Here is a 25379-nt window from a genome sequence, read left to right on the forward strand (position 1 = left end):
CCGGCATGGCCCAGCCGCGCCGCCGCCCCCGACGGTGAGTGCGCCCGCCCCGCCCCGCCCCGCACGGACCGGCACGGCCCGGCCCGCGGCGGCTCCTGATGGGGAGGGCGGCCGGACGGGACCGGACCGGCCCCGCGGCGCGGGGCTGGGGGTGACCGCCGCGCCGGCCGTGGGGCTCTCGGGGCGGGGGGTGGTCCCGGTTCGGGTCGCGGTCCCGGAGTCGGGCGTCGGAGCGGAGCGCGGCGGGGCGGGGGTTAACGGGTGGGGCCGAGCGCGGCGGCGGCGGGTAACGGCGAGGGTTAACGGGGCCGGATGAGCGGCCGCGGCGAGCCGGCGGGTTGCCATGGCGACGTGCTGAAAGGGGGATTGTGCGCCCGCCTCAGCTGCGCGGCCCGCATCCCGGCCCCCGCCCCGCATCCCGGCCCCCGCCCCGCATCCGCCGGGCTGCCCGGTCCCGCTCGGCCCGGCCCGTCAGACCCAGCACAGAGCGGGGAGCAAGGGCTCTCCGGGCTGGAGCGCTCTCACTCCAGGGGTTGGGATCCTCCCCGGGGCTGTGGGGTGTCTGTGGTGTGGTGTACGTACTGGGGGTACTGGTGTAGGTCCTGGGAGGTGGGTTATTTGGTGTGCAAGGATGTTCCTCGTGCTGACAGGCATGAGGCTGCTGTTGTGAGCATCCCTGGGTCAAGGGCAGGCAGGAGATCCCCTTGGCTCAGTTTACTTGGCATAGCGTTAGGAATGACATTAGCCACTGGGCTCCTGGAGTGAAAGGACATTCCCTATTTCTCTCTCGGGCCAGGGACCGAGTTGGAGGCAGGCTTGCTGTCAGACAGCTGGCTGTGCTCATCCCTGAGTGCGGCAGTGGGCCAGATATCCGTTCATCCATCTATCCATCCGTCCCTGAGTGGGCTGGTGGGTGCAGGTGTTGTGGCCCCAGTGATGTGCGCTGTGGCTGGAGCTGGCACCGTTCACCTGAGCTTGACTTCATCGTGCTCGAAGCCGTGAAGCAGGACAGACGTGGTGGGTGGTGGTCAGTGCTGGGGTCTGTCTGCAGCCAGTGCTGTCAGCAGCAAGGGGTAGGAATGATGAGGGACCTGAGGCCTTTGTCCAGCCAGTCAGTTCCTGGACCACACTCTCCCAAATGGTGACACCTCCTTCTGCCTCTGCTGGCAGCCTTTCCCAAGGCCACAGACCTCCCTTAGGGAGGTGGCTCTGACATGACATCCCTGAAAGGCTGGGATTTTCCTTCCATCCTTTGAGAGTGCCTCATCTGATGCTGCTGCTGGCTTGGCCCCAGGTGATGGCAGGGCCATCTCCCTATGAGCCCCTGTGCTGGCCATGCTTTGTGTCAGCCTGGTGGGACCTTCCTTCCCCTGCAAACCAGGTTGCTCTGTGGAATTGGGAGCATCTGCCAGTTGGGTAAGGAGTGGAAGTGTCCTCAGAGAGGGAGCTGCTGGTTGCCAAGGCAGGAGTCACTCAGCTCTGGGAAATGCCTGTGCCAGGGGTGCACCCAAGCACCCATGCCAATGCCTGGTGCAGGGCTGGGCACCCAGAGGTCCCCACAGGAACCAGACCTCTTCCTGCTCTGCAGGCTGCAGGCGGCCGCCACCAGAGCTGGTGTCTGCAAAACGGTTAAAGGCTGACATTTAGAGGTCACACTTTTAGCACTGTTCATGTGTTTGCTTCATTTGCATTTGCAGTTAGCCGGGCTCGAGGCTTTGCCACTCGCATGTGCAGTTGCCATGGTTACGTGTGCAGTCGGGATGTGGAGTTTGGTTGGACACCTGCAAACATGCAGCTCTCAACCTCCAGAGCACAAGCAGAAGCTGCCAAGGTGCAGGGCAGCCCTCGGACATGGGTGTGAGGGCCCTGCACAGTGCTGTGCTGAGGAAATGGGAGCTGCAGTGCCCATCTTGGCAGGGTCTGCGTGGTGCTGCCTCTTGAAGCCTCCGATTGCCCACACTCAACAGCAGTGGGCATCTAGGGCAGCCTTGTTGGAGAGGAAGGTTGAGCCCATGCCAAGGGGGTTGCCCTGCACTTTTCATCTGGGGCTGTCTCTTTTCCAGACCCCGTGTAGAGGCTTTTGTCCCAAAGGGCTGGAGGGAAGGTGCTCGAGATCGGGGTGGTGAGGGCAGCCAGAACCTGGGAGTCATGAGCAGAGCTACTGAGCAGGCTGCCCAGGGACAGGAGCCTGCCAAAGCTTCAGAAGGCAGCGTGAGAATTGGCAGAGCACTGTGCTGAGGCTCCAGATGTGGTGGCTGTGTCTTTCCTGACTCTCTGTGGGGTCTGCTCTGGGTGCTCACGTCCAGCACAGACAGGGATTTGTTCCAGGTGTCTTTTGATCAGGATCACATATAGTCCGTGAGCAAGAGCAAGGAGACAGTGATTGCCAAAATCCTCTGGCAGGTCCATACTGGCCTTTGTGTTAAAGGAGGAGGTATTTTAGGACAGCTGATAAGAAAGGGATGTCGAAGTCATCAAGTCTCTGAGCTCCATCTAAACAATTCCCAAACAGCATCAGCTCAGCCAGCTCCTAAACACCCCCAGCCACAGTGAGTCTGCTGCCTCCCAAGCAATTTGCTGCCATCTTCCTGTATCCTTCCTTCTAGAAGCTGTTTCTTTGCAGCAGACAGGGGAGAAAGGAAGCTCTCTTGGCTGTCCAGGAGCTACTATGGCCTCAGACAGAGCAGTGTGGAAGTGTCCATGCTGCACTAGTGGCAGCTGGACGGATTCAGTAACAGTAGAAGGGTGGAAGGATGGTGGGAAGTGGTGAGGATGGGAACATGGAGCGTGTATGCAACAAGTTGTGGAGCTGCAGAGGAGCCTGTGGAATCTCAGAGCAGAGCACAGAGAGGCTGGTATCTGCCATCCCGTGCACCAAGTGCAGAGGGATGGGGCAGGGACAGCTTGGCTCTCTCCTTAGAACTCCCAGTGCCACTGGGATGGGAGTTGCTGGCTCCCTGTGGGATCCCAGACAGAGATTCCTCTGCTGGTGGTCTGTGGTTATTGGCTGCCACTGACAGTGCTTTGAAAGGCAGCCAAGGGCGTTGTGGCTCCTGGGTCGGCACTGAGGGGAGGTGGTCACAGCCAGCACGAGGCACGTCAGCAGGAGGAGGCAGGTTGGATCCTGGTACCAGGGAACTCGAGGAGAGCTGGGTCTGAGGACTGAGCTGAGCTGGATGGTGCTGGATGGGGGACTGAATGCTCTGGTGGTCTCCTACCGTGATGCTCCCCGGAGCTGGGGGCAGGGAGCAGGCTGTGACCAGCACTGTGTGCTGCTGGCCTCAGCAGGATTCTACTGTGGGTGTGAGGCGAATGAATAAATGGTCCTGCAATTGCCAGAGCTGCCAGTTTGAACCCACATCATTCAGACCCTGGAGCGAGTCTGACTGAGAGGAAAGGGGGATGAAGAGGGAGCAGTGCAAAGACATGGGTGCTTCTGGCTGCAGCTGCCGGGTCCTGTCTGGTTTGTGTATCTCCTGGAAGTTTTCCCTGGATGGGAGGTTATGTGAAGTTTGGCTTGTCTGGGCTCAGTAGTCATGTGGTATTGCAGTCCATGATGAAACCTGTGCTCCTGCTTAGTCTTGAAGTCGTGTGTGGAAACTCTGCTCTTGCAGTATATTCCTTTTGCCATGTTGTCTGCCTGGCAGGAGGGACAGCACGTGCCAGTGGCTGTCTGCGAGCAAGATTTTGTGCTGAGGAGCGCTGATTGGGATGAGACCACCTTGGCAAGGAGCTCAGAGGATTGTTGGTAAAGAAGCCTTGTTCCTGACACTGAAAAATGCAGAACAGTGGAGTAACATCTGTTATTTTCAAACTGCATCTCAGTGAGAGCATATCCTGTAAGGTGTCTGGCAAGCAGAGCTGAAACTTTGCCTGGTGGCCAGTTGCTCTGGCTGTGCCAGCAAAACAGGTGGCAAAGTTTGGGAAAGGTTGCAGAGAGAACATGTTACAGGGCTTGTATGGTGCACGAGCCTTGTTTGGGTCTGGGCCTGGGCTGCTGAGGGCAAGGATGTCTGGGAAAAGTTTGGTCAGGAGGCTTCTGAGATGGGCTTGGGGAGGAGATTGCTGAGAATGGCCTTTTGTGGTGATCAGGGGCTGCAGGGGCTTGGCCTTCATCAAGCAGTGGTTTGGTGCTGCTCTAAAGGAGTGGGAGAAGAAGCCCAAGTCTGTAGCGTGGCCAGAATGTCTGCATGGCACTCCTCATGGAGGTGGCTTCATCCATGTTCTGATGCTGGCACCCAGTGCTAAAGGAGTTGTGAAGGTGAATGTGTGAGTCCAACTGTGTTCGTGTCTTTCCTCTGCCCTCACATAACTCCAGGCACCACTGAGCAACTTGAGGACTCATGGGACAGTGATGGAGGAGAAGGGGACAGGGGTTGCTCTGTGTCTCTGTCTCTAGAGCTGCCCACGGAGAGCTCAGGAGAGATGTGTGGGTGTTGAGATCATTGTGGAGTCAAATGCCTGGAAGTTGCAGCAGAGTTGGTCAGAGGTCTGGTGGCCTCTCTGCAAAAAAAAGGGCTAAATAAGGCAGGGTTCTTCAGACTGGGAAAGAAACAACAGAAGATGGATAAGATGTGTCTACAGGAGGCCAGGAGAGAAGTGATAGAGGTTAACTGTTCATTGTTTATTTTCATACGAGTACAAGGTCACATCAAATTAAGCTATCAGGAGGTGCCAAACAGGAGGAGGGGCATTGCCTCTTGCAGATGTGCTATCAAATCACAGAAGTCCTCAGGACAAGGTGTCATGAACAACAAAACCTTGCATTAGTTTCAGGAGAAATGGGATGATTTCAAGAAGGACAAGAGGTTTCCCCCACAACCAATAAACACACTGAGATCCACCTCCGACTTGGGCAGCTGCTGAGCTGTGAATTGCTTGTGCTTCTGACTGCTTGCAAGTACACAGAGCAAGGAGGACTTTTGGTCTGCTCTGTTATTTTCATAACATTCTGCCCACCAGAGAGTGTGGAGCCAGGAGGGAGCTCTGGGCTCTAGTAAGGAAGGATGGGTTTAATCTCCATCCAGCTGTGTTACTTAGCTTGGCACAGGGTGACAGGTGCATGCTCAGTCCTGCTTCCTCACTGAGAGTGTGGGATGATTTCCCCACATGATGGAGGTGCACCTGCTGGGAGATACAAGACCTGTGCTAAGCACCAAGCCTGGGCTTCACGGGACCCTTTGCTGGAGACCTCTGGCAGGCTTTTGTATACTGATCAGGTACTAATTCAGTTGGTTTGAAAATGAACGGCAATATCCCTTCCTGCTGTGTTCCCTGACAGCTCTGCTTCCTCTGGGCACAGGGACACGCTGGCAGCAGAGCTGGAGTCTCATCTTAGAGCTGTCCCAGTTCCCTGGTACTTGCTGCATGTGATAGGCACCGTGGGATCACCAGGGATCTGATCTTCATCTCCCCCTCCTCCAATCCCCTGTCTCTGCCTGTTCTCACACACATCAGGAAACATCAGTGTCAGTTTTGTTCCTGGTTTTATCCTCAAATGAGAAAAGACTCATGTCCTGCTACCAGTGAGGGTCCAGTTCAGCCTTACCTTGGCAAATGTGGGATGCCAAAAGGCTGTTCCCCAACTCCTGAGCAGACCACAGACATGCGAGGACAAAGGGGAAACGTGAGCCTTGGCTTGGGAGCCGTTGGCTTCTTGTGGGAGAAATGGACTTGGAGAGGAGGATTCAGGGATGAGCTGGGGACCCAGTGGTCCCCAGTGGGTTTTGGCTGGCAGGCAGCAGGATGAGGTCAAGTGAGGTTGTTGCTCATGAAGAGGACGCTGGTTTTTATCCTTATGAATTCCTGGAGGACTGAGGGAAGTGTCCATCCAGCACAAGGGTGTTCTTGCAACCACAAACCAAAGATCTCCCTTGGATAGCGGCTGTCCTGTGCCTCGAGAAATCTCTGTTTCTGTCTTGTCTTTTCGGTCTCTGTTGCCACTGGGTCTCTGGATGAGAATCTGAGGTTGCAGATTTGGGCAGGGAGCTGCTGTACTTTCATGCTCATGACTTTGAGAGGAGCCAATTGGTTGCCTACTCTGCAACAAAAACCTCCTTCTGTGTCCGCCAGGAGCGACGCTTCCAAGTGGGCATCTGCTGAGGCAGAGCAGTGCTCAGGGACCTCTGAGGAGCAGCAGCGAGCATGAGAGCTGTCTTGGCACTTGAACTTGACTTTCCTTGGCATTGTTGGTCCTTGCAGCATGCCTGTATGTCCTGCTTCGTTCTGGTCTGCTCCCTCTGGAGAGACAGGGCATCCCCAGGGTGCCTGATTTGCTTCAGTCCAGCTTATTTCTTAACACGAGGTGGTATTTGCAGTAAAACACATTAAAGGATTTTTTTTTTGCCAGAGGTTTTAGGCTTTCTGCTTTTTTGTGCTTGAAGATAGAAAATATGGGAGGATAAATTTACAAGGGAAAATAGCAAATACATTTTGGATTAAATTTGAATGGGTTTCCTTTCTAGCTGCTGGCTTGCCTGACCTACAGTCTCTAGTGAGCCCTGGCTGCATGAGCAAGACCTCGTGGAGCTGCTGTGGCTGCAGGCTGACTCTCCAGTCCAGGGTGCTTCCATGGTCTTCTGCTTAGTCACACCAGCTTTGGTTTTGGTTTGGCAATGTGAGCACCTGGTGGCCTTGTTGAGGGCAGGCTCCTCTGCTTAAGGAAGCTGCTCCTCTTGGTTGGGTAGAGGCTGTCGTGGGCTTGGGCTGCACCATCCACTTGGGCTGTCCGAGGTCCTTCTGAGGTGACCACATCTGTCCAGGCTGCCAGCTGTGCACACAACCCGTGCTAATGGTGCTTTCTGGCTGTGATAACTGTACCAACTCTTTCGGTGGCTTACTGGAGCACATACCAAATCTGTGCGTTTCCAGAATTCCTGGGAAAGCCTGTGGAGTTTCTGGGGAAACCAGTAACTCTGGGATGGGCTTTTATCTCATTCAGCTGCAGATGGGCGGGTTTGGACGCTGTGTCGTGCCAGCAGCACACGTGGGTGGCCCTTGTGCCAGGGTCCCAGGGCTCCCCTCGCCCTGATGTCGCCCCGAGCGTGGCAGCTCTGCCGTGAGCCGATGCCGCCTGTACCTGTCGGGGCTTTGCCCAGGAGCTCCTTCACAGCCGCCAGCCATTATCCCGGCGCTCAGCAGCGGGGTGGGGCGAGCGGGAAGGCAGATGTGGAGAGGGGGAGGGTGGCTTCTCGAGCACCTGTGCCTTATTCTGGAGCGTGCAAGTGTGAAATTCAATTTGTAGATCAGTCGTCGCTGGTGAGGGACACAGGCCACAGTGTGCGCCGGAGCCAGGCGGTGTCTGGGAGCAGCGCGGCCGGCATGCACAGCATGTCCTGCCTGCCAGCTCTTGCGGAGGCTGACGTCACCCTGGAGGAGCGGTGGCTGCTGCAGGATGTGGCTGCTTGACGCTGTGTCATGTTGGCTCTGGGTGTGCGGTCCCGGCTCCCGCAGGAGCCCTGCCAGGAGGTGCTGCCCTGGGATGGTGTCCCCTGCCCCGCGGGGGCGAGGAGCGCGGTGCAGATGGGAGGGAACGGGACCCGGTGCCCTCTGCCACCAGCAGCTTGCAGGGTGGTGGTGTGGATGGAGGAGTCCATGGTGCTTCCAGCAACAATGGCATTTTCCCACCCCCGCATTTGGATCTTTCTGATGTTTCCAGCGAAACCTGCTTGCCGGTGGGAGCAGAGGGAATATGCATGACAGCATTAGCAAATGCAGCTTGTGCTGACTCGTGCTCTGCCCTACCTGTGCGTTGCTACCAGTGGTCACTGCTCCCCATCTCCGGCCCCAGTCCATGTCTGGGTATCCCACTCCCTGCTTTGCAGAGAGCAGCCCTCTGTTGTAGATGAAGAGTCCAGCGCTGTGAGGAGGGGAGCGTGATCTCCCAGGCCGGCCACGGCAGAGCTGGCACTAACTGTGCCCCCAGGCAAGCTGCAGTGTCATGGAGCAGCGGGTCGCTGCTGATGCCATTAGGCTCAAAGAGGCATTTGCAATATGGTCAGGAAATCACATCTGGTCTTTGGTGAGGGCCACTTGCACTAACATAAAGCTCAGCATCTTGAGTCCGGTGGGGACTGGGGCACACAGTAGGGCGATGGGCTGGAGTTCAGCTGAGGCATCTCTCTGGCACAGGACAGGACCCACAGCTCTCCCAGCTGTGGGAAACTCGGGAGCATGGGGTGGCACAGCCTGGCATTCCTGGGTCTGTGCAGAGCCTGCCTGGTGTTTCACCTGGCAGCAGAGACTATTGTAACAAGGTGGAGGTGGTGTGGACAGTGAGCTCAAACACCTGCTAGGACAGCTTTCCTGAGCAAAGACCCTGCAGTGAGGAAACAATTTGGTGCTGGACTGCAATGCTTGGGCTTTCTTGCATCCTGAGGGAGCACACTGCTTCCTGCATTGTCACCCTCAAGGGATGGCCCACACCCCCCCTTGCATGGGGATGTGCTCTCCCCATAGAGCCACCTTGCTCCACGGGCTTGGCCTCATGGTACAAGACAAGGCGGTAACAAGTGGTGCAAAAAGATGGTGCTTGTACACTGCCAGATAACTTGTAACCTTATCTCTGCACAAGAAAACTTACTGTGTCATGTTTCAGCTTCTGTGCAAAAGTCAGTTCCTACTTGTCTCCAGCTATTTTCTTCATCTTTGTTCTTTGTCCTGGGTGTTATTACCTTTAGCCCAGATTACTTCCATGATCTATTTTACAATTCTGCCCTGCAAAACCTTTTTGAGCTGATAAAGAGTGGAGTGATGTTAGGCAGACATAGGTGGTTGGGGCAGGTGTTGGTAAAAGAAACAGGCCTTTACTGGCTCTGCTGCTGAAACCAGAGGCTCCAAAGCCACCGTCTGGATTTCAACCCTTGATTAAGTGGTTTTGCCTTCCTACTTTGAGTCAGTAAAAATGAAACATTGACAACTTATTTCGGGTGTAGCTGTTCCCATTCAGAACACTCTTGGATTTTGTTGCCCACCCTCCCTAATCACATTTGCAGGAAGTCCATGTATTTTAAGCTGCAGTCGGTTCCTCTCTGCCCAGCCCACCTCCTTACATTTATAGAGCCTCCCCCAGTCCACGCTAGTCCATGGAAAGCATTGGCTGTGCACACACTCGCCCTGCCTGCAGCCACTGATGCTTTCTCAGCTTCCCTTGGAGCTTGTGTGAGATGTCTTGAGCTGTTCTTAGCACAGGTGGTGGTATGGGTAGGACAGAGCTTTGTGCAAATTGCCCATGGCCCATTGGTTGTAGGAGCTTCGTGTCCTTTGCATGGCTGGGTGCCCAGAAAGGAGCTTGAGAGGCTGAGGTATGAGAGAGTTTTGGGGAAGGACATTGCATCAGCAACTTGGTTTCATACTTGCCTCTTAGTTTCAGGCATTTCAGAAATGGGGGAGTGATTGAGCCAGCCTCTTTGGGTCACCAAAGTCTCCTTTCTTTATTGGACTTCAAACGTGCTTTTGCTAACGTAAGAAATATGAATGTGTTTGGACTTGGACTTTCAGAAGCTTATTGATAAGAGCCTTGTGCTTGTGTAATTGTTCCCTAACACGGTTCAGTCATAATGATCCATGTTAACCTTAAAAATGGCCCCTGTTAGCCATGGTAGTTTCCAGGGCAGTTATTTGGGAGTGGACACAGGAGGCATCGCTCTGGCAGATGTGAGGGGGATGGTGGTGAGCAGGTGGAATAATGTCAATGTGCGGCTTCCTGAAGCTGGAGAAGGAAGTGAGGGGAATGCTGCTGCTGGAGCCAGCTCTCTCTTTGCTGGGTGAGATTTGCACTTGGGCTGCTAGCTGTGGAGTGTTGATCACAGATTTGAGAGAGATTATATTGCCTTGGAGTAGGTGCCTGGTGCTTGTTTGTGATGTGTGGGAGAGTGAGCAAGTTGTCTTGGCATGAACTTTGTGCTGGTGCCAAGGGCTTGCTGAAAGCAGATTGTCTGTCAGCTCACTCCCTGAGTACTCGTCTGGAAATTCCAGGGTTCTGTGGATGCACTTTTGCATTGTCAGTCACCTGCCTGCACGAAGCCAGAGGTGGAGTAATTCTAACATGTATTTGTGAAGAATAGAATAGAATAGAATAGAATAGAAATAGAATAGAATAATTTTGGTTGGAAGGGACCTACAGTGATCATCCAGTCCAACTGCCTGGCCCATTCAGGGCTGACCTAAAATTAAGGCATGTGGTTAAGGGCGTTGTCCAAACGCGTCTTAAACACTGACAGGCTTGAAGCGTCGACCACCTCTCTAGGAAGCCTGTTCCAGTGTTTGACCACCCTCCGGCTAAGCAAAGGCTTCCTAACGCCCAGTGTAAACCTCCCCGGCACATCTTTGAACCGTTCCCTCATGCGCTATCGCTGGATCCCAGGGAGAAGAGCTCAGCACCTCCCTCTCCTCAGGAAGCCGTCAGGAGCCTCGGGGCTGCCCCGGTCCCGGAGCTGCGGTTCCCGGGCGGTGCTGACGGGACAGCTCCCGCGGGGTGCGGGGAACTCTCGACCTCACACGGGGCTCCGGGAAGCAGCCCGGCTCCGCCGCGCCGTCCCTCCTGAGCGGGACAGAGAGATGCCACATGCACACGTTGCCGGCTCTGAGATCCTCCGGGCTGAGGCAGGCGCTTCCTTCGCTGCCGGGGAGCGAGTGTGGGTTCAGCTGTGCTCGGACAGTGCTTCTCGTTAACCTCTGCCCCTGCAGGCGAGTGTTTGTACATTGAAACTGCAAATAGCAAGGTGAGGAAGAGAAAAGCTGTGTCTTCGTGCTGGGGTCAGGAAAGCCAGAACGTGAGATAATCCAGATTATTTCTATCCAGAGCGTGGCAATAAATAGCCTGCTTCCAACAGCTATCCCTGAGCTGTGTGGGAACCCGCCAGCCCACCGAGAGGCTGCTGCCACTGCCCTCTTCCTGTCCTGGCAGAGCCTGCTGCTCACACAGCAGCTGCTGGCTGTGCCACGTGGCCCTCTCTCGCCTTTCCACCAGGCTCCCGGGAAGCAGTCAGTGGGAAGGTCAGTCAAAATCGGGACTAACTCAAGGTGAGCATGTAGCCCACTCCAAAAGACTCCAGGCTTTCAAGCACAGTTGTCCTTGGATCCTCTATAGTGGTCACCTTCTTCTTGCATCAGCACTATTGGGTGCTGACCCCAACGCTGTCCCTGCTGGAGTGCTCATGGGCTGTCCTTTAGCAGCATCACCAGTCACAGCTCAGTGACACTGAGAAACCTCCTGCATTTTTGGAGCTCTTGATGCTAAACAAGAGTTGGAAATGATCCAGGTTATATCACCTGCTGGGTAGCGTGTCTTCTGGAGCCGGGAATCGAACAGTTTGCTGGCATTCAACACCAAAAATGTCTGGAAAGGCTGAAATGTGGGCAAAGGAAAGGTCTGCTTTGCCCCTGGTATCCTTCCCAAGGCGGGCTTGGCTCCTTCATGAAGAACTCATTAAAGGCCATGGAGCAAATGGTGACAGGCCATATTGCAGAGGGAGGCCTTTGGCACCACAGCAGAAGTGGCTCTTGAAATTGTCTGTTTCTAGGGATTTTGAGTAACATTCTTCTGTTATGAATGGAAGCTCTCGAGGATCTTGGCATGTGTCTGGGAGTTGTCAAAGAGCTTCTGTCCCACATATGTTCTTGCAGCGTGGAGGAACTTAACTGACACTTCTCACGTGGTCCCTCATCCTCTCCCCAGGGCAAAGGATGTTCAGTGGAGTGTCTCATAGGCTTCTGACATCCAGCTTGCTTTAAATATTGGTGGTAGTGTGGATAGGAGCTAGGAAAGGCAAGGCACAGGGATGTATCTTGCACTTGATGCAAGCGAGGGTGAGGTTTATGAGGTTTTCCTTCTGTCCCATTAGAGTGGCTGTGGTGCCTGATATTGGGGGGCTGCAGATGTGCCTCAGGAGGAGAGTGAGGTGGGGAACGCTGGACTCTGGGAGAGGCCTCTGCAGAGTGGAGAACAGGTGTTTTGGGCTCCATGGTACTGGGAAGCCTCCTAAGTGCTCTGCTCTGCACCCTAAATGCTGGAGGGTTCATGGCCAAGGTGGATGTGTATACCCAGATGGTGACAAATGCCGGATGAATGAGGGCAGGGGCAGAGCTGCCAGCCAGTGTAATGAGAAGTGTAAGAGACTGGGCTGGAGGGGATGCTGGGGTTCACTTGGTCCATCCATCTGCCACGTAGCACCCTTTGCAGATAGTCATGGAGTGCTTTAACTTCTCCTGGGGTACACTTTTCTTTCGTTATATGAATGTGTCTCCTACCTAGCACAAAAGGGCAGAGTGTTCTGAACTTTTTTGCAGTGGCTTTTGCATGTTATAAAATTGTGCCCTGTGACTTGTCTTGTCTAGACTAATCCCCATCTTCCAGACTTTTCTCCAAGGCTTTTTGGTGATCTTGCTGGTCTCCCATGGCCTCTCTCAGTTAGTCCAAATCTTTTGGGGCATGAACTGGTTCTCTGGACAACAGTATAATAACTTGGTGTGTCTTTACAAGCTGAGAGTAGAGTAATTACTTCATGTGTAAGCTGACCTTTCACACATCCTCCTGTAGTTGCCTTTTTTTTGTGGCAATGATATGCTGGCTCCCGTTCAGCTTGTACTCACCTGTAGCCCTCATGACCCTTGTGGCAGAACTGCTGCTGTCTTTTCTTCTGTGGCCTGTTTGTGCGATTTTTTACCTCCCAGTGACTTACAGTCCTGCCCATCATCTCTCAACCCTTTTTCCAGTCTGTCAGGAGCATGTCAAATTCCCATCCTGGCCTCTAAAGTGCCGGGGTGTCACATGCAGATTTTGAAACATACTCTGTTCTGTTGTTTAGGTCATTCATGGGAACACAGAGCAGCAGCAGCGGGGCAGACCTTTCTGAAACCCTACATGTCCTTTTCAGGGTAACTGTGAACCATCTATCACTGTTCACCAGCTCTGTGATGGACCTGGGAAATGCCCCCACAGTGCTGTGGGACCAGGAAACATCTGCCTGTGGCATGGATGGGTAACCTGGGCTGAGACCTGCAGGCATAGGGATGCTCTTGAGGGGCTGCTGGGACACAGGGACACAAGCACATCAGTCCAATTGTGCTCCCCAGGGTTTTCTGTGGGGTTTCTGCAGTGTTGTAGGCCAGGTGGGATGGGGCTGGGTGAGAGCTGGGATTACTGCCCAGTGGAGGAGAGAAGATGCCAGGTGGGGAGTGGGTCTAGCAGGTGCTGCTTGCTAAGAGCTGAGCACCAGCCTGAGCTCCTGGAGCACAGGCTGGTGGAAAGGTTTGGAGCTCACCTGGAGAAGAGAAGGCAGGGGTTTCTCGTGCTGCTTGCTGGGTGCGTGTTTGTTCTGAGGTGCATGGGCTGGCCCTCAGCAAGGTACAATGGGGTCAAATGGTGAGCACAGCTGCACAAGGCACAGTGGCTGGAGGGTGCAATGGGACATCCTGTCTGCTTGCTGTTGGAAGGAGATCCATCCATCATCCATCATCCATCATCCATCATCCATCTGTGCCAGCTGGGTGCTTTGACATCTCCATCTGTCCTGGCTCTGAACCTCATGGGGCATAGAGGCACAACATCAGTGCGATGAGCTTGGGGTTGGTGCTCCAGGGCAGGAGGCTGGGCCCTGATGAAGGGTCCAATACGAGAGCAGGCTGTCTGCTCGCATCTCCTCGGCTGTCTGCCAGAGGAGGTGTGGATCCGGCTTGTCTGGCTGGTGTTGAGATGCCTGAATATGAATCTGCGAGAGAGGCTTCCAGAGGATCCCACCCGCCCAGGTTTCCATGGAGAGAGTCTCTTTGTTGAGGAGGAAGCCGCCTGGCAGACAGTGTGGCCGTGGAAATACCTATAGAGCATTTGTTTTCCAAAGCACATGAATAACATCCCCAACAGCTAGCAGCCTCACTTCCTCTGCTCACCCACCAGCGCCCTGGCAGAGTGACCTGGGATGCCTGCGGTGTCTTTATCCTCCCAGTTTCTCACTGCGTGCTTGTCTGAGCATTCCCAGTTTGGCTGTGCCTGCCCAGCCCAGCCCGGTTTCGTTTCGAGTTGGCAGGCACGGCTCCTGGTGCGGGGCTGCAGGCAGGCAGCAGCCCATCTTTGCTGGGGGACACGTTTGGCTTCCCTGCTGGAGGGAAGAGTGAGAGCGCTGTAGGCGGCAAAACTGGGAAAGTTTTGCTCCCACCTCCCATGGGATGTGAAGGGAATTGCTTCCCTGAACGAAATGTCCTTTCTCAGGTCTCTCAGTTCTTTCTCATGCTTTGAAAGACCAAGAAGCTTAAGAGCTGTTGAGGCAGCAGGCAGCAATGCAAGGCACATGCAACAAGCCACAGTGAAAAGGATTAAGCTGGGGGTTTTATGTCAGTCTGTCAGCATTAAATTAAGGCTAAATTCCCATCCTAAATGTTATGTTAACATGAAGTTACATCAGAAAGCACAGAGCACAGAACAGCAATATGAGGGTATAAGATGTGTTACAGGGGTATTGTAATTATCCCAAATCAGGCATTTGAAACCCAGGGAATTTCAGATATAGGGTTTGTGTCATTTTTTGGGTATGTAATTGAAAAAAATCCAAACATAGGAAGGCTTAGAAGCATGTCACTGAGATTGTTTGGGTGCCTTTATTCTGTGCTGTGCGGACATGGGCAGATGGAGGCAAAGAGTCTTTAAAAAATGATGGAACCAAATGTGGAATTACAAATGTTAAAATACCGTGAGCTGTATTTGAGTGTCAAGGCATTGTGTCTCTCCAGGGTAACATTAGGGCTGCTGGGCCTTGACTGTGCATCTCCATATCTGGACATATTTGGCTATCACTAACAGAACTCACCTCTGTGCCTCGTGCTTTGTAAAACTCGTTATTGGAGACAGTTTTAAGTCCTGTAGCATCATTTTGTTTAAGTTAAGAATGTGTGCTTAATTCTATCTTAGCTTATGTTTTTTTGTCTTCAGATTCCCGTGTTTTTTCAGAGCTGGATGAGGATTAAACAAAAACCCAGAGGAATATCATCATAGCGTAATTCTGAGGAGCTGTAGCAAGAAGCTGTTTTTTGGCTGTGTTTTGTGAAAAGAGATTCCTCATTGTGTCAGGACAGGATGGTTACAGTAGGCGTGCGGAAGCTCCGAGGATGCAAAGTGGGCTGTGAATTCAGCCCTGTGACTGGTGTGTGCAGCCCAGCTGGGCAGCTGTGTAGTGGCACTGCCTGGTGCCATGAAATTGCTTGCCTGGAGGAGTTGGTGGAGCAGCAGTGCCCATGGCAGCATGTGGCTGCAGCCATGAGGAAGCTCTGGAGCTGAGAAATCAGCTGGTGAACTACTGCTGGCAGGGCTGTGGTGCTCCTGAAGACAGAAAATGATGACGGATCAGTTGAAATGGCTCTGCAGGGAGCACTGTATGCACTATCATAAAGACTGGAAGCTGGCTGTAGCTTCCAGTCATACAAATTAGATATGACAGTCATTAATAATTAGCTTTATCCTAACCTGCGGTACCTGAAGGAACCTGAGCAGAAGATTTGCACTGGGCAGTTTGCCTTCCAGCAGTGTCAGGCAGAGTGGTGGGTCTGAAGCATCTTTGAGATCCTGCTTGGGAATACAGCTTTGGGGGCTCTTGGGCCAGCATTGCACCCCTGGGACATTGCTGTTAGGCAAAGGTCAGTTCTCTGCTGAAGGAGGAGCATTGTGGCAAGGAATATGAGATGAATGATAGTTTTCTTCCAGAGCTGCAGGCAGAACAGGGCAGCCAAGGCACTGTGCTGCAGAGGCAGCTCCAGCAGTGGTGGGCAGATCTGAGCTTGGGGTCTCTGAGTGCCTCAGCTGTTTTTCTGGCCCTTGACTCAGCTTTTATTTCTTAGGCTTTGGCATCTGTTTGGGGAATAACGCAGCGGTGTTGTGCTCCTGCTGGTGTGTTTCTGTCGCTGCCTGGTGAGGCAGGAGGAGGTGAAGGGGAGTGATGTACAGAGATGTGCTGCCCTCCTTGTTTGGCATTACCTGCATTCCCTTGGATGGGGATGCAGGCTCTGGAGAGGTGCCTGCATGCCCAGCCCTGCAAGGCCTCGCGGTTTGGGTGGGCCAAGTGCAGTACCACGATTTTCTGAGATGAGTGTTTCTATTTACTGTGTTACCCTGATTTCTGAGCCTGCCAAGTTCTTTGGGCATATCAGGAGGGCAGGCACAGCATGGACCCATTTCCTTAATGACCAGCAGTGAGTTGCCTGCACATGTGCAGTACAGATTTGAGACACCTTCTGTGGGCATTTTTGGTTGTGTTCTGTTTGGGTGGGTTTTTTTGTGGGTTTCTGTTTATCTGTCTGGGAGGGTTTGCGGGGTTTTTTTGGTGGTGGTGGGTTTTTTCCCTGCGGATTTTCCTCATTGGATGAGGTGTTCTCTATTTGTGGAATCCCTGCCCAACTGAACCTCCACCAGAGCTGCAAACTCCCATCTGCATACAGCCCTTATTTTGTGCTCCAATAATTTCAAGGCAACTCTGCTCCCCTCTGAGCTTGGGAGAGATGTACCGGGTGGGCACGTAAGGATGCCCTGGGGCAAACCGGAGGTGCCTCACCAGCAGCGCTGCCGTCTCTCCCAGGGGGAGGACATGTGGCTGAGACAGGACGAGTGAGCATCCTCTGAGCCACCACCGCCTTTTCGCGGGGACCCGGCTGAAGATCCGCCCGCCGAGGAGCGGAGCCAGCCGGCGGCTGATGCTGCGCTCGCCCGGCCGGGGTGAGGGGAGCAGCGGGCGGGTGCAGCCCCCGCGGCTCCCCGTGCCCGGGTCCCCCGGGAGCAGCGGTGCTGGCGGGGGGAGCCGAGGCGGGGGGCACTTACATAAGCCCTAAATGCGACAGGCGGTGCGGGAAGGTGAAGGGCAGAGCACTGAGAATCCACGCAGCCTCCAGCGAGGGCTCCCTGGCACAGGAGCTCTGCTCGCTGACACACATCCGCGGGTCCCCATCTGCAGTGCCCTCCCTTCCCCGCGGGCCCAGGGGGGCTGCCACAGCTGCTCCTCCTGATGCTGCCAGCCCGGGCGGGGACGTGGGAGCGCAGCTCTGCCTCCCCGGGCTTGCCGGGACAGGGAGCGGGTGGGGAGGGAGGGCAGATGCCCACAAGCGCTGTGGCTGTTCCCCTTCTGCCCGCCCAGCACCCGGGCCCTGCCTGGGGTCTCACTGCTTTGGCCAGTGGAGGGGGAAGGCTGATGGGCACTGTGTTGGTGGGCGAGATGGGTGCCTGGCTAGGACGTGTGGGTCTAGTTTGCTGGTATATGAGGGGTGGTGGCACCCGAACAGGGGAGCAGTGCTGTGATGAAGCCCAGGCAAGGGGCACGGGCTGCGTGGTGTGGGAACTCAGGCGGCTCCTGCTCAGCCAGGGGAGGAGAGATGCCAGTGGGGTCTTGTGCAGGGGCTGTGCTTGGCACCAGTGGTGTCCAACAGGCTCCTGATGGGGAGGGACATAGTGCTGTCTGCTTATCTTGGCACCCATACTCTGGGTAGCCCCTGAGCGCTGGGGACAGGCTCTGCAGGCATGGGCAGACAGTCTGTGTGTCTGCACAGGCTCTGCTTCTTCTGCCCGCTTTTGCCTGCTCCCAGAGCCACCTGCCTGGGTGGTGGCAGAGCCAATGAGCACCCATGGGTGGGAGGCTCAGCCAGAGATCCTGGCTCCTTCTGCGCTGCAGGTCTTCGACTCTTCCAGAGCAAGTCTGCTGTTAATTCCCTCCATCTCTCCACAGTATCAGCAGTCACCTCCAGGCTGGGCCACTGGCAGGCAGGCAGCAGCAGGCAGCTGGGAGGCTGTGAGGAGCTGGTGCCACATCTCCCTGCGTCCGTGCTCCCGACTCACCCAGCAGAAGGTGTGGCTGGGCTGCGCACTCCCGACTCCTGTCTCTTCTGCTCCGTCTGTTCCTGGCGGGCAAATCGGAGGCTTGGTGTGATGGGGTTGCTCTGAGACCTCGCCCCAGGAGCTTCAGGCCTGGATGTTGGTGCTTTTTCTCCCGGACAATGTGGCTGATATTCTGGAGAAGCCCTCTCTTCCCCCCTGTTCTCCAAGTGCCTGAGCTGGTGGCCAGCTGGGACCTACGTCTCACCCTCTGGGTCCTGAGCTTTGCCTCGATGGTTGTGCAGATGGAGAGCCAGGTCTACTCGCCCACTGTCAACACGCACTATGGGAAGTTACGAGGGGTGCGCATGCCATTGCCCAGTGAGATCCTGGGGCCCGTGGACCAGTACCTGGGGGTTCCTTATGCCGCTCCCCCCATCGGGGAGAAGAGATTCATGCCCCCCGAGCCACCACCATCCTGGTCAGGCATCAGGAACGCTACCCACTTCTCACCAGTCTGCCCCCAGAACATCCACAACGCCGTTCCTGAGATCATGCTGCCCATCTGGTTTACCTCCAATTTGGATATCGTGGCCACGTACATCCAGGACCCCAACGAGGACTGTCTGTACCTCAATATCTACATCCCCACGGAGGATGGTGAGTCCCCACTGGGGTGACCGCAGGAGAGCGAGGGGGGGGTCACTCCACCCCTCCCCAGCAGTGGTTGGTCTCACCTGGGTGTTGTGTTTGAAGCATGTGGTTGTGGACCCTGCAGCATGCTGTCTGTTTGTGGAAAGCTTTCTCTGGCCACGCAGCTTGCTCTCTTGCCCTCAGCTCCCATCTCTGTCTCGCGTGCTCCTGCTCCTCCACGCCTTCCCGTCCCACCCCTCCACCTCCATGGCATCGTCACGGGTTCCTCTCTTGTATTGCTAAATCTGAATCCGACTCTCTGACCGCAGATCCACAGAGTGACAAGCTGATTTGTGCTCCCCACAGGCGCCGAGTGCCAGGTTCTGTCTTGAGTTGGTTCGAGTTCGTCCTTCCTCCCTGCTTCCCACCCTCCCCAGGTCCATGCGCTAGTTGTGGGCGTGGGCTGCGGCTGGGAGGAACACTCTCTGCCTCTCCCTGGGAAGATGCTCCGGCAAGAAAGGGACCACAGAGCCCTTTTCCGGGCCCTGGTACGGATGGGAGGTTGGGGTGCACTGGCAGACACATCGCTTGGCTGCTCCTCCGTCCACCGGTGGGACAGCGGCAGAGCGATGAGCCTGGGGTGCTGGGGGCCCACGGGGCGTGGTCCTGTTGGGGTGAGGCTGAGCGGCGCTGGGTGCCTCCTTGTCTAACCTTTTCCTTTGTAGGGGATCCCACCTGAACTGTAAGTAGAGGGCAGAGGAGGCAGCGCCTGCCCGCACGCCCGCCCCAGCCTCACTGCAACGGGAGCCCCCAGGGATTTTCAGCGGGCCAGAAGGGACCCGCAGCGGGTCTGCCGCACACAGCAGAGCAGCCTGGCGGGCCAGTGGCTTCTCCCAGGCTGGCTGGCTCCACTCCTCTGTCTCTGGGGCCCACGGAATGCATCATGCCTTCCTTCCCGCCCAGCACGGCTGGCCCAGAGTTTTCCTCCCATGGCGACGCTCCCTCCCCACCTCCCGCGGTCCCGGGGGCGGTGGAAGGGTGGCAGCGTGGTTGTGATTGCATGCCCACTCCCATCAGTGGAGCCTCCTGTTATTTTGTAGTCTTTTATTCATTTTACAGTAAAACGGATTTCCAAGGAATGCACCCGAAAGCCCAACAAGAAAATATGTAGGAAAGGAGGTATGTAGCAAGCCGACCGGCAGAGAGGCACAGAGAGGAAAGAGAGAGAGAGTGAGAGAGTGAGAGGGTGCCTGGCTGGCCCCTGGCCTGCAGCACTCCTCCGGCACCTCTCTGTGCTGCCACCCAGACTGCGGACCCTCCAAGCAGCCCACCCTGCCATCCCCTGCTTCCCACTGGGAGGAGCCCCACGGATGCTCCAGCCAGCTGGGAGCACAGGTCTGGGGTCAGGTCATGAGGATGCTCATGTTGCTCCAGGCCTTTCAGAACAGCTTCTCCTGGGCTGAGCCTGCACTTCCACCTTCATCCCACTGGCACCGACAGCCTCCCAGTCCCTGGGCATGAGGGGTAGCCTCTGATGGCAGGTAGCACTTAAATGCCTCCATCCCTTAGGTTGGGTTACCCCACTGGGGGTGTACAGACCTGCTCAGGGAAGGAGCTGTGTGAGGGGGGACTGCAGTCCATCCCGGGCTGAGCTTTTCCCCCGTTGCGTCCCTGATCATTTTGCATCCAGAGCTCCTTGGTTAAAAGCATAAAGCCTCTCCTGGCTGTGTAAATGCTGCGGATTCTGCCCTGACCCTTGTGCCTGCCAAGGCTGTTCCCCAGTGCCCACATCCCCATGCCAGTGCCAGTCCTGCCAGTAAGGATTTGGTTTCCAGCCTATGGCACAGCAGCCTCCCTGCGCCCTACCTGCCCCATGGGCAGCCAAGCACCTCCAGTTCAGACACATCTCTGCTTTGCCTTGCCTCCACTGACCTTCCCCCATTGCCCCTAAATGATCCTGTATTCCCAACCAGTGACATGGACAAGGGAGTAGAGATGTACAAATGGGAGCTGGCTCGGCCCCATGTCAGACACAATGCCTCACCCGTCCCTCCACACAGCCCCCTTGCAGGCAGGGAGAGCTGGCTGCTCTGTGCATCCCAAAGATGAACGTGTGGACGGTCAGGCAGCCAAGCTCTTCTGAAAGGCTCAGTACAGGGCGTCTGGCCTGCACAGGCTGCTGTCCTGGGCGTCCTGCAGCAGCAGGGTCCCTGCATCCCAGCCTCTGTCTCCCTGCACCCCTGGGTTTGGCGGGGCCAGTGCAGCTGGGCTTGGAGGTTTGGGGAGCGCTTTCCTTCCAGCCGTTTCCCCCAGTTCTGTTGTTTGGTTTCTTTGCTTTGCTTTTCCTGTTGCTGTCCTGGCTATTCACACGCCATCTCTCTGAGTGCCAAGGCTGCCCCTGAAAGGGCTGGCGCATTAGGGAGTCTCTGCACGCTGCCTCCGGAGCCGGCTGTGCCAGTGATCACCAGCCACTTCAAAGCGCTTCCTCTCCCGGCCCTCCTACCGGCTGCCAGGGCTGGCAGACCCCCACCACCCCCAGTCCTATATCCAGGGCCAGGGAAGCAGGCTCCAGGTTACTGCTGGAGAAGGGGATGATATAAGGCATGACAAAACACCTTGGGTGCGCTCATCTCCTGGGTTTCCCTTCCCACTGGCTCTGCTCACAGGCAGGGTTTCTTTGCAGCCCATCTGCAGTTGCCTCTGGTCACCTCCCAGGGAATCTGGTGGGGGGCATTCCCTTTTCCCCCACTGGGCTCTGTTGACTCATGGACCAGCAGGTCCCCAGTCCCAGCCATTTGGACATCCAGGTGTGGCATGCCAGGAATTAAAGCACCCAGACGCTGGCACTTCCCTCCAGCTCTGGCCAGGCTCTGGTAGCTGTTGGCTTGAATTAATGGAGTCACTTGTGATGAAACACAGAAGCTCCCCCACCCCTCATCGTGTATCCTGGGTTAGTAATGCCTGGGGAGAGGGTAATGTACCTGCAGTGCTGATTTCCTCAGGTTGAACATTTGAACATTGATTCATTCTGGAATAATCATGATTACTATTTCTAAGGCCACAAACGAGCAGTGATAAGTTCTCCTCTCACAGAACAGTATTTTGGTGGTTAAAAATGCCTCAGCTCCCACCTTACTGGAGTTTTCATGACTTCTGCCACCCCTAAGCTCAGTGTATTTCAGAGCAGACGAAGTGTTGAGCATTTATCAGTTGTGCTTGTTTATCTCTGGGACAGAAAAACATCCCTGTTTCCCTGCCCAGTTAACCACAGTAATTTCCTATATGGAAATTTTCTAACTGCCAGCCTCCTCCACACACATTGGTCCCTTCTCTGGGAGCAATATAGGGCAGCAGTGCTTTGAGAGCAACTAGCCATGCATGGTGCCAGGGGAGCTGACAGCACTGAGGCTCAGCTGCAAAAATAGTGCTGCCCACCCAAAGACCATGTACACACTGAGACACACACTGAGAGTACAGTACCTATGTGCAAAATGCAGCTCTGCCCCATGCTTTGTGCTGCCAACACTTCCAGCCTGTTTCTGGCTGTGATAGACGCCAGGATGATTTTTCCTTCCCTTCATCACCAGCCTGGGCAAGCCTTGCTGCAGGGCATGAGGAGGTGGATGTCATTTTTGGAGGGGAAAAATGTGGTTGCCCTGCACTTAGCAGCTCTTCCTGGTTTTTCATTAGCAAATGCCCAAATCTCTCTGGCTGGGACTGTGAGGAGTCTGCAATATTGCAGAGACAAATATGCAGGCCAGCATCTTCCTCTGCTGTGTGAGGGTGGCCGGAGCTCCCAGCAGCTCCTGGGCTCAGGAAGCACTTCGGCAGCTCTGCGGGAAAAGCGTGTCTTCTCCGCTGCTCTCCAAGAAGCTGACTTGTCCAAGTACCAGCTGAGGCTTCCCTACAGCTGCACAAATTCTGCAGTGCTCTCTTGCTGGAAGCTTCTTCCCAGCCCCCTCAGAGCCTGCTGCTTTGCAGAGCTGGCTGTGGGCAGACCACCGCCCTGGTGCTCTGCTTCCACTTCGGGGAGCGATTTGCAAAGGTGAGGGTCGGTGTTTGTGCTGTCAGAGGCAGCAGAGCGTGAGAGGATGCAGTGCTTTTACAGAGTCCACTCAGGGATGGAGATGACTCCTCTGCATTATTCCAGGACAGGGAGGGGCAGGGCAGCACCAAGGTGTGCTGCAGTCCTGGAGCAAGGGCTGATGGCTGGAAGGGCTCTCGGACACGGGTCCCATCTGACTCTCCCTGTGTGTGGGGTTGTGCAGCAACAGGTTCAACAGCTGCCCCGGTCTTGGTCCTGTTCCTTGCCACTCCCAGAGAAGCAGCTGAGATGGTGTGGCCAGCAGCAGGTGGACCTTTGGATGCATGTAGCCATCAGAGGCTCCAGCTCCCTGCAGCATTGTGGCTGCTTTGCAGGAGTGGGTGCCCCAGGGAGCTCGCACTGAGGAGAGGGTGCTGGAGCCGCCTACGGGCACCCTGAACAGACATTTGGATCTGTAAAGGTGTCATCTCAGGCTGCTGCTCTTCTCTTATCCACACTATGCTGAGGATGAAGGCTCCAAGGACTGAGGTTCCTTACCCTCCTTTATCTCTGTTTGCAGTGGTGTCAGTGCTGTTGGTATGGTTTACTTAAGATAGCATAAATCCAGCATGGATGCCCCTGTTTCAGGGAAAGTGATTTTATTTTTTTACTGAACTTGAACTTAAATCTTCCTAGAGCCTAGATAAGAATGTATGCATCCTTCCTATCGGCCCGAACAATGTCACTTTGCAGTCAGCTTAAAGTGAAGTGGCACAACAGACATTCACCTCCCGAGTTAGTGGAGGGTGTTTTTGATGGGTAAGGAGAATAAGAGCCATGAGCCCTTTTAGTTTTCCAGCTGTGGATCCACAGGCTTAAGCCCATTGATGCCTGAAGCAGCCACCTAAAAACAGAGACTAGACAAGAATAAGGGAATAAAGGTAGGTATTTGTTTGAAGGGCCTTCAAAGGCCAGAGGCCACTGCCAAGATGGACCCCAAGGTGGATGACAGGTCACGAGTTCTTCACACTTTTTAAAGTTTGGTTCATTTGCATATCAGGGTTAATTCTCCAATTAAAGCTTCAGTTAATGATGCAGTTTTCCCAAGCTTGCCCCCCTTTTAGAGGCTTTGGTTTACACATTCTGGGCCTAGGATGTTCTGAGTGTCCTTGGAGAGCAGGCCTGGAGAGGCTTTGTTATGTCTAAGCATGAGAGAGCAGAAGTTAACAGGCTACAAGAAACTTCAGAGTTACACACTAGGCAGTGCAGGATTTGAAAAACATGGAAGTTAAAACCTAAGGCATCACCATACCCCTGGGAGTGGGTGCTACAGGGCTCTGCATGGTGACATTTGTTAGTGCAGAGAAAGATCTCCTGGGCTGGGTGTCCCTGAACGTGGCAGTAGCCAGTGGAAGGTGTTACTGGGTGAGGGAAGTGAAGCTGTGATTGCTCTCATGAGCTGTGGGGCGTTGGTGGGTTATGCTGGAGGTGAACAATGCAGCAAGAGGCAAAAAGCCCACTTGGTCACAACAGTCTGTGTTGGCCGTAACCACCCTGGCGCCTTCCTGCTGATGGGTGAGGCTTGTGCTTTGCATCTGCCACACACACATGCCACTGCTGTTCCCCTTCCCCCTAGCCTGCATCACTGCCCTCCTGCTTTGCTTAGCTTCCCAAGTGCTGCTTTCTACCATCTCTTCTGCAGTGCCTGAAGCTCAGGTTGCTTTAGGCTTGTCCCAGCTGTCCCTAAGCTCTGCAGAAGCAGTCTCCATCTGGATCCCTCCCTGCTCAGCCAAGACAGTTGCTCAGGTCCCAGAGATGCTGTCCACTGCCCTTTTTTACAACCTGACAAGTTCTCATAGCTGTTTCCTCCATTCTCATCTGCACAGAGATTTTGTCCCCTGAAGGAGACCAGGCTGGAGGCTGCAGCCTGGCCAGTCCCAGGGTTTTAACAGCACCAGGGCCTTTGGCAGTGGAAAATGATCTCCAGCTGCCTGTGGTCAGCTTCCCAACTCTGAAGCATGGTGTGGATGAAGGCTTGCTGGCTGTGGTCTTCATTAGAGAAAAATCCCTATCCCTTAGAAGTACCAAGAGGTTGGTGCATAGCACTGGTTAGCAAATATTGCATGAGTACTTCGTCATTTAAGTGCTTTCTGGGCTTGCAGCTCTTCCTAATGAAGACACAGTAGGTCAAGCTTGCAGCCTCCTGCAAAGGGCCTGAGTGGCTGCGGGGTGGGCTGGGGAGGGAGTGTGGGAAGGACGCAGCAGGAAGGGGGGGATGGTGGGGCTGAGGTGTTGGGGCAAGAGTTGACAGGGATGGGGGCGGTGCTGGGTGAGGAGAGGAGAATGATGTGAGATGCTCAGAGGATGGCTGGGTGGTGAAGCAGGAGGGGAGGAGGCGGGGCTGGAGCATGGCATGGGTAGGTCAGGAGGTAAACCCTGCGTTGGAGAAAATCAGGACGGCACAGGAGACTGCTGATCCATCCCTGCCCTGGGTGGGAGCAGCTCTACCTCACCTCTTTCTGGCAGCATGTCCCACCTGGTCTTAAACACCTCCCCAAGCCACCTCTTCGAGTGCTTTGCCGCCAGGAAGGTTTTCTTCTCATCCTGCCTCCTGTAGCCTCAGGGCTGCCTGAGAGGGACTTGCTCTTCCACCTCACAGTAGCCTTTCATGTGTTGGGATGCGGCTGTAGCTCCCATCATGCCTCTGCTCCCAGGATTTGTGTGACCCAGCCTTCTGCAAACTTTTCATGCCTGCTGGATTTTTCTAGGTTTCTGGTTACTGCTCCTCCAGACTTTCTCCAGCAGGTCACGGCTGCTTAAGGTCATTCTGCAAGCCTCTCGCCCTGATGGAGCTGCCTCACAGCAATTTCAGATCTCTTCCTTCCCCATGACAGATTCCTTTTAAATTCAAATCCCGTCCCACTCCATGCTGCCATCTCT

General features: G+C 55.1%; 1 protein-coding gene across 4 annotated transcripts in view; it reads left to right on the plus strand.

Annotated features, from left to right (window-relative positions):
• The first annotated feature begins 9 nt into the window (after positions 1-9).
• The window catches only part of NLGN3 (neuroligin 3), a 39562-nt gene continuing 14192 nt past the window's right edge, over positions 10-25379 (plus strand). For 2 of the 4 annotated variants that reach the window (XM_042039892.1, XM_042039894.1), the window contains exons 1-3: positions 10-34; positions 17697-18442; positions 19535-19594. In XM_042039892.1, the coding sequence (XP_041895826.1) occupies positions 17965-18442; positions 19535-19594 (538 nt within the window). In that variant the 5' untranslated portion in view covers positions 10-34; positions 17697-17964. The remainder of the gene's footprint in view (positions 35-17696; positions 18443-19534; positions 19595-25379) is intronic. The other 2 variants (XM_042039893.1, XM_042039895.1) reach the window with 1 other exon arrangement.

The sequence above is a fragment of the Corvus kubaryi genome, unplaced genomic scaffold (assembly GCF_017639235.1).
Source record: "Corvus kubaryi isolate FWS band 111438036 unplaced genomic scaffold, C.kubaryi_AGA036_p1.0 37395, whole genome shotgun sequence".
NCBI classification, from domain to species: domain Eukaryota; kingdom Metazoa; phylum Chordata; class Aves; order Passeriformes; family Corvidae; genus Corvus; species Corvus kubaryi.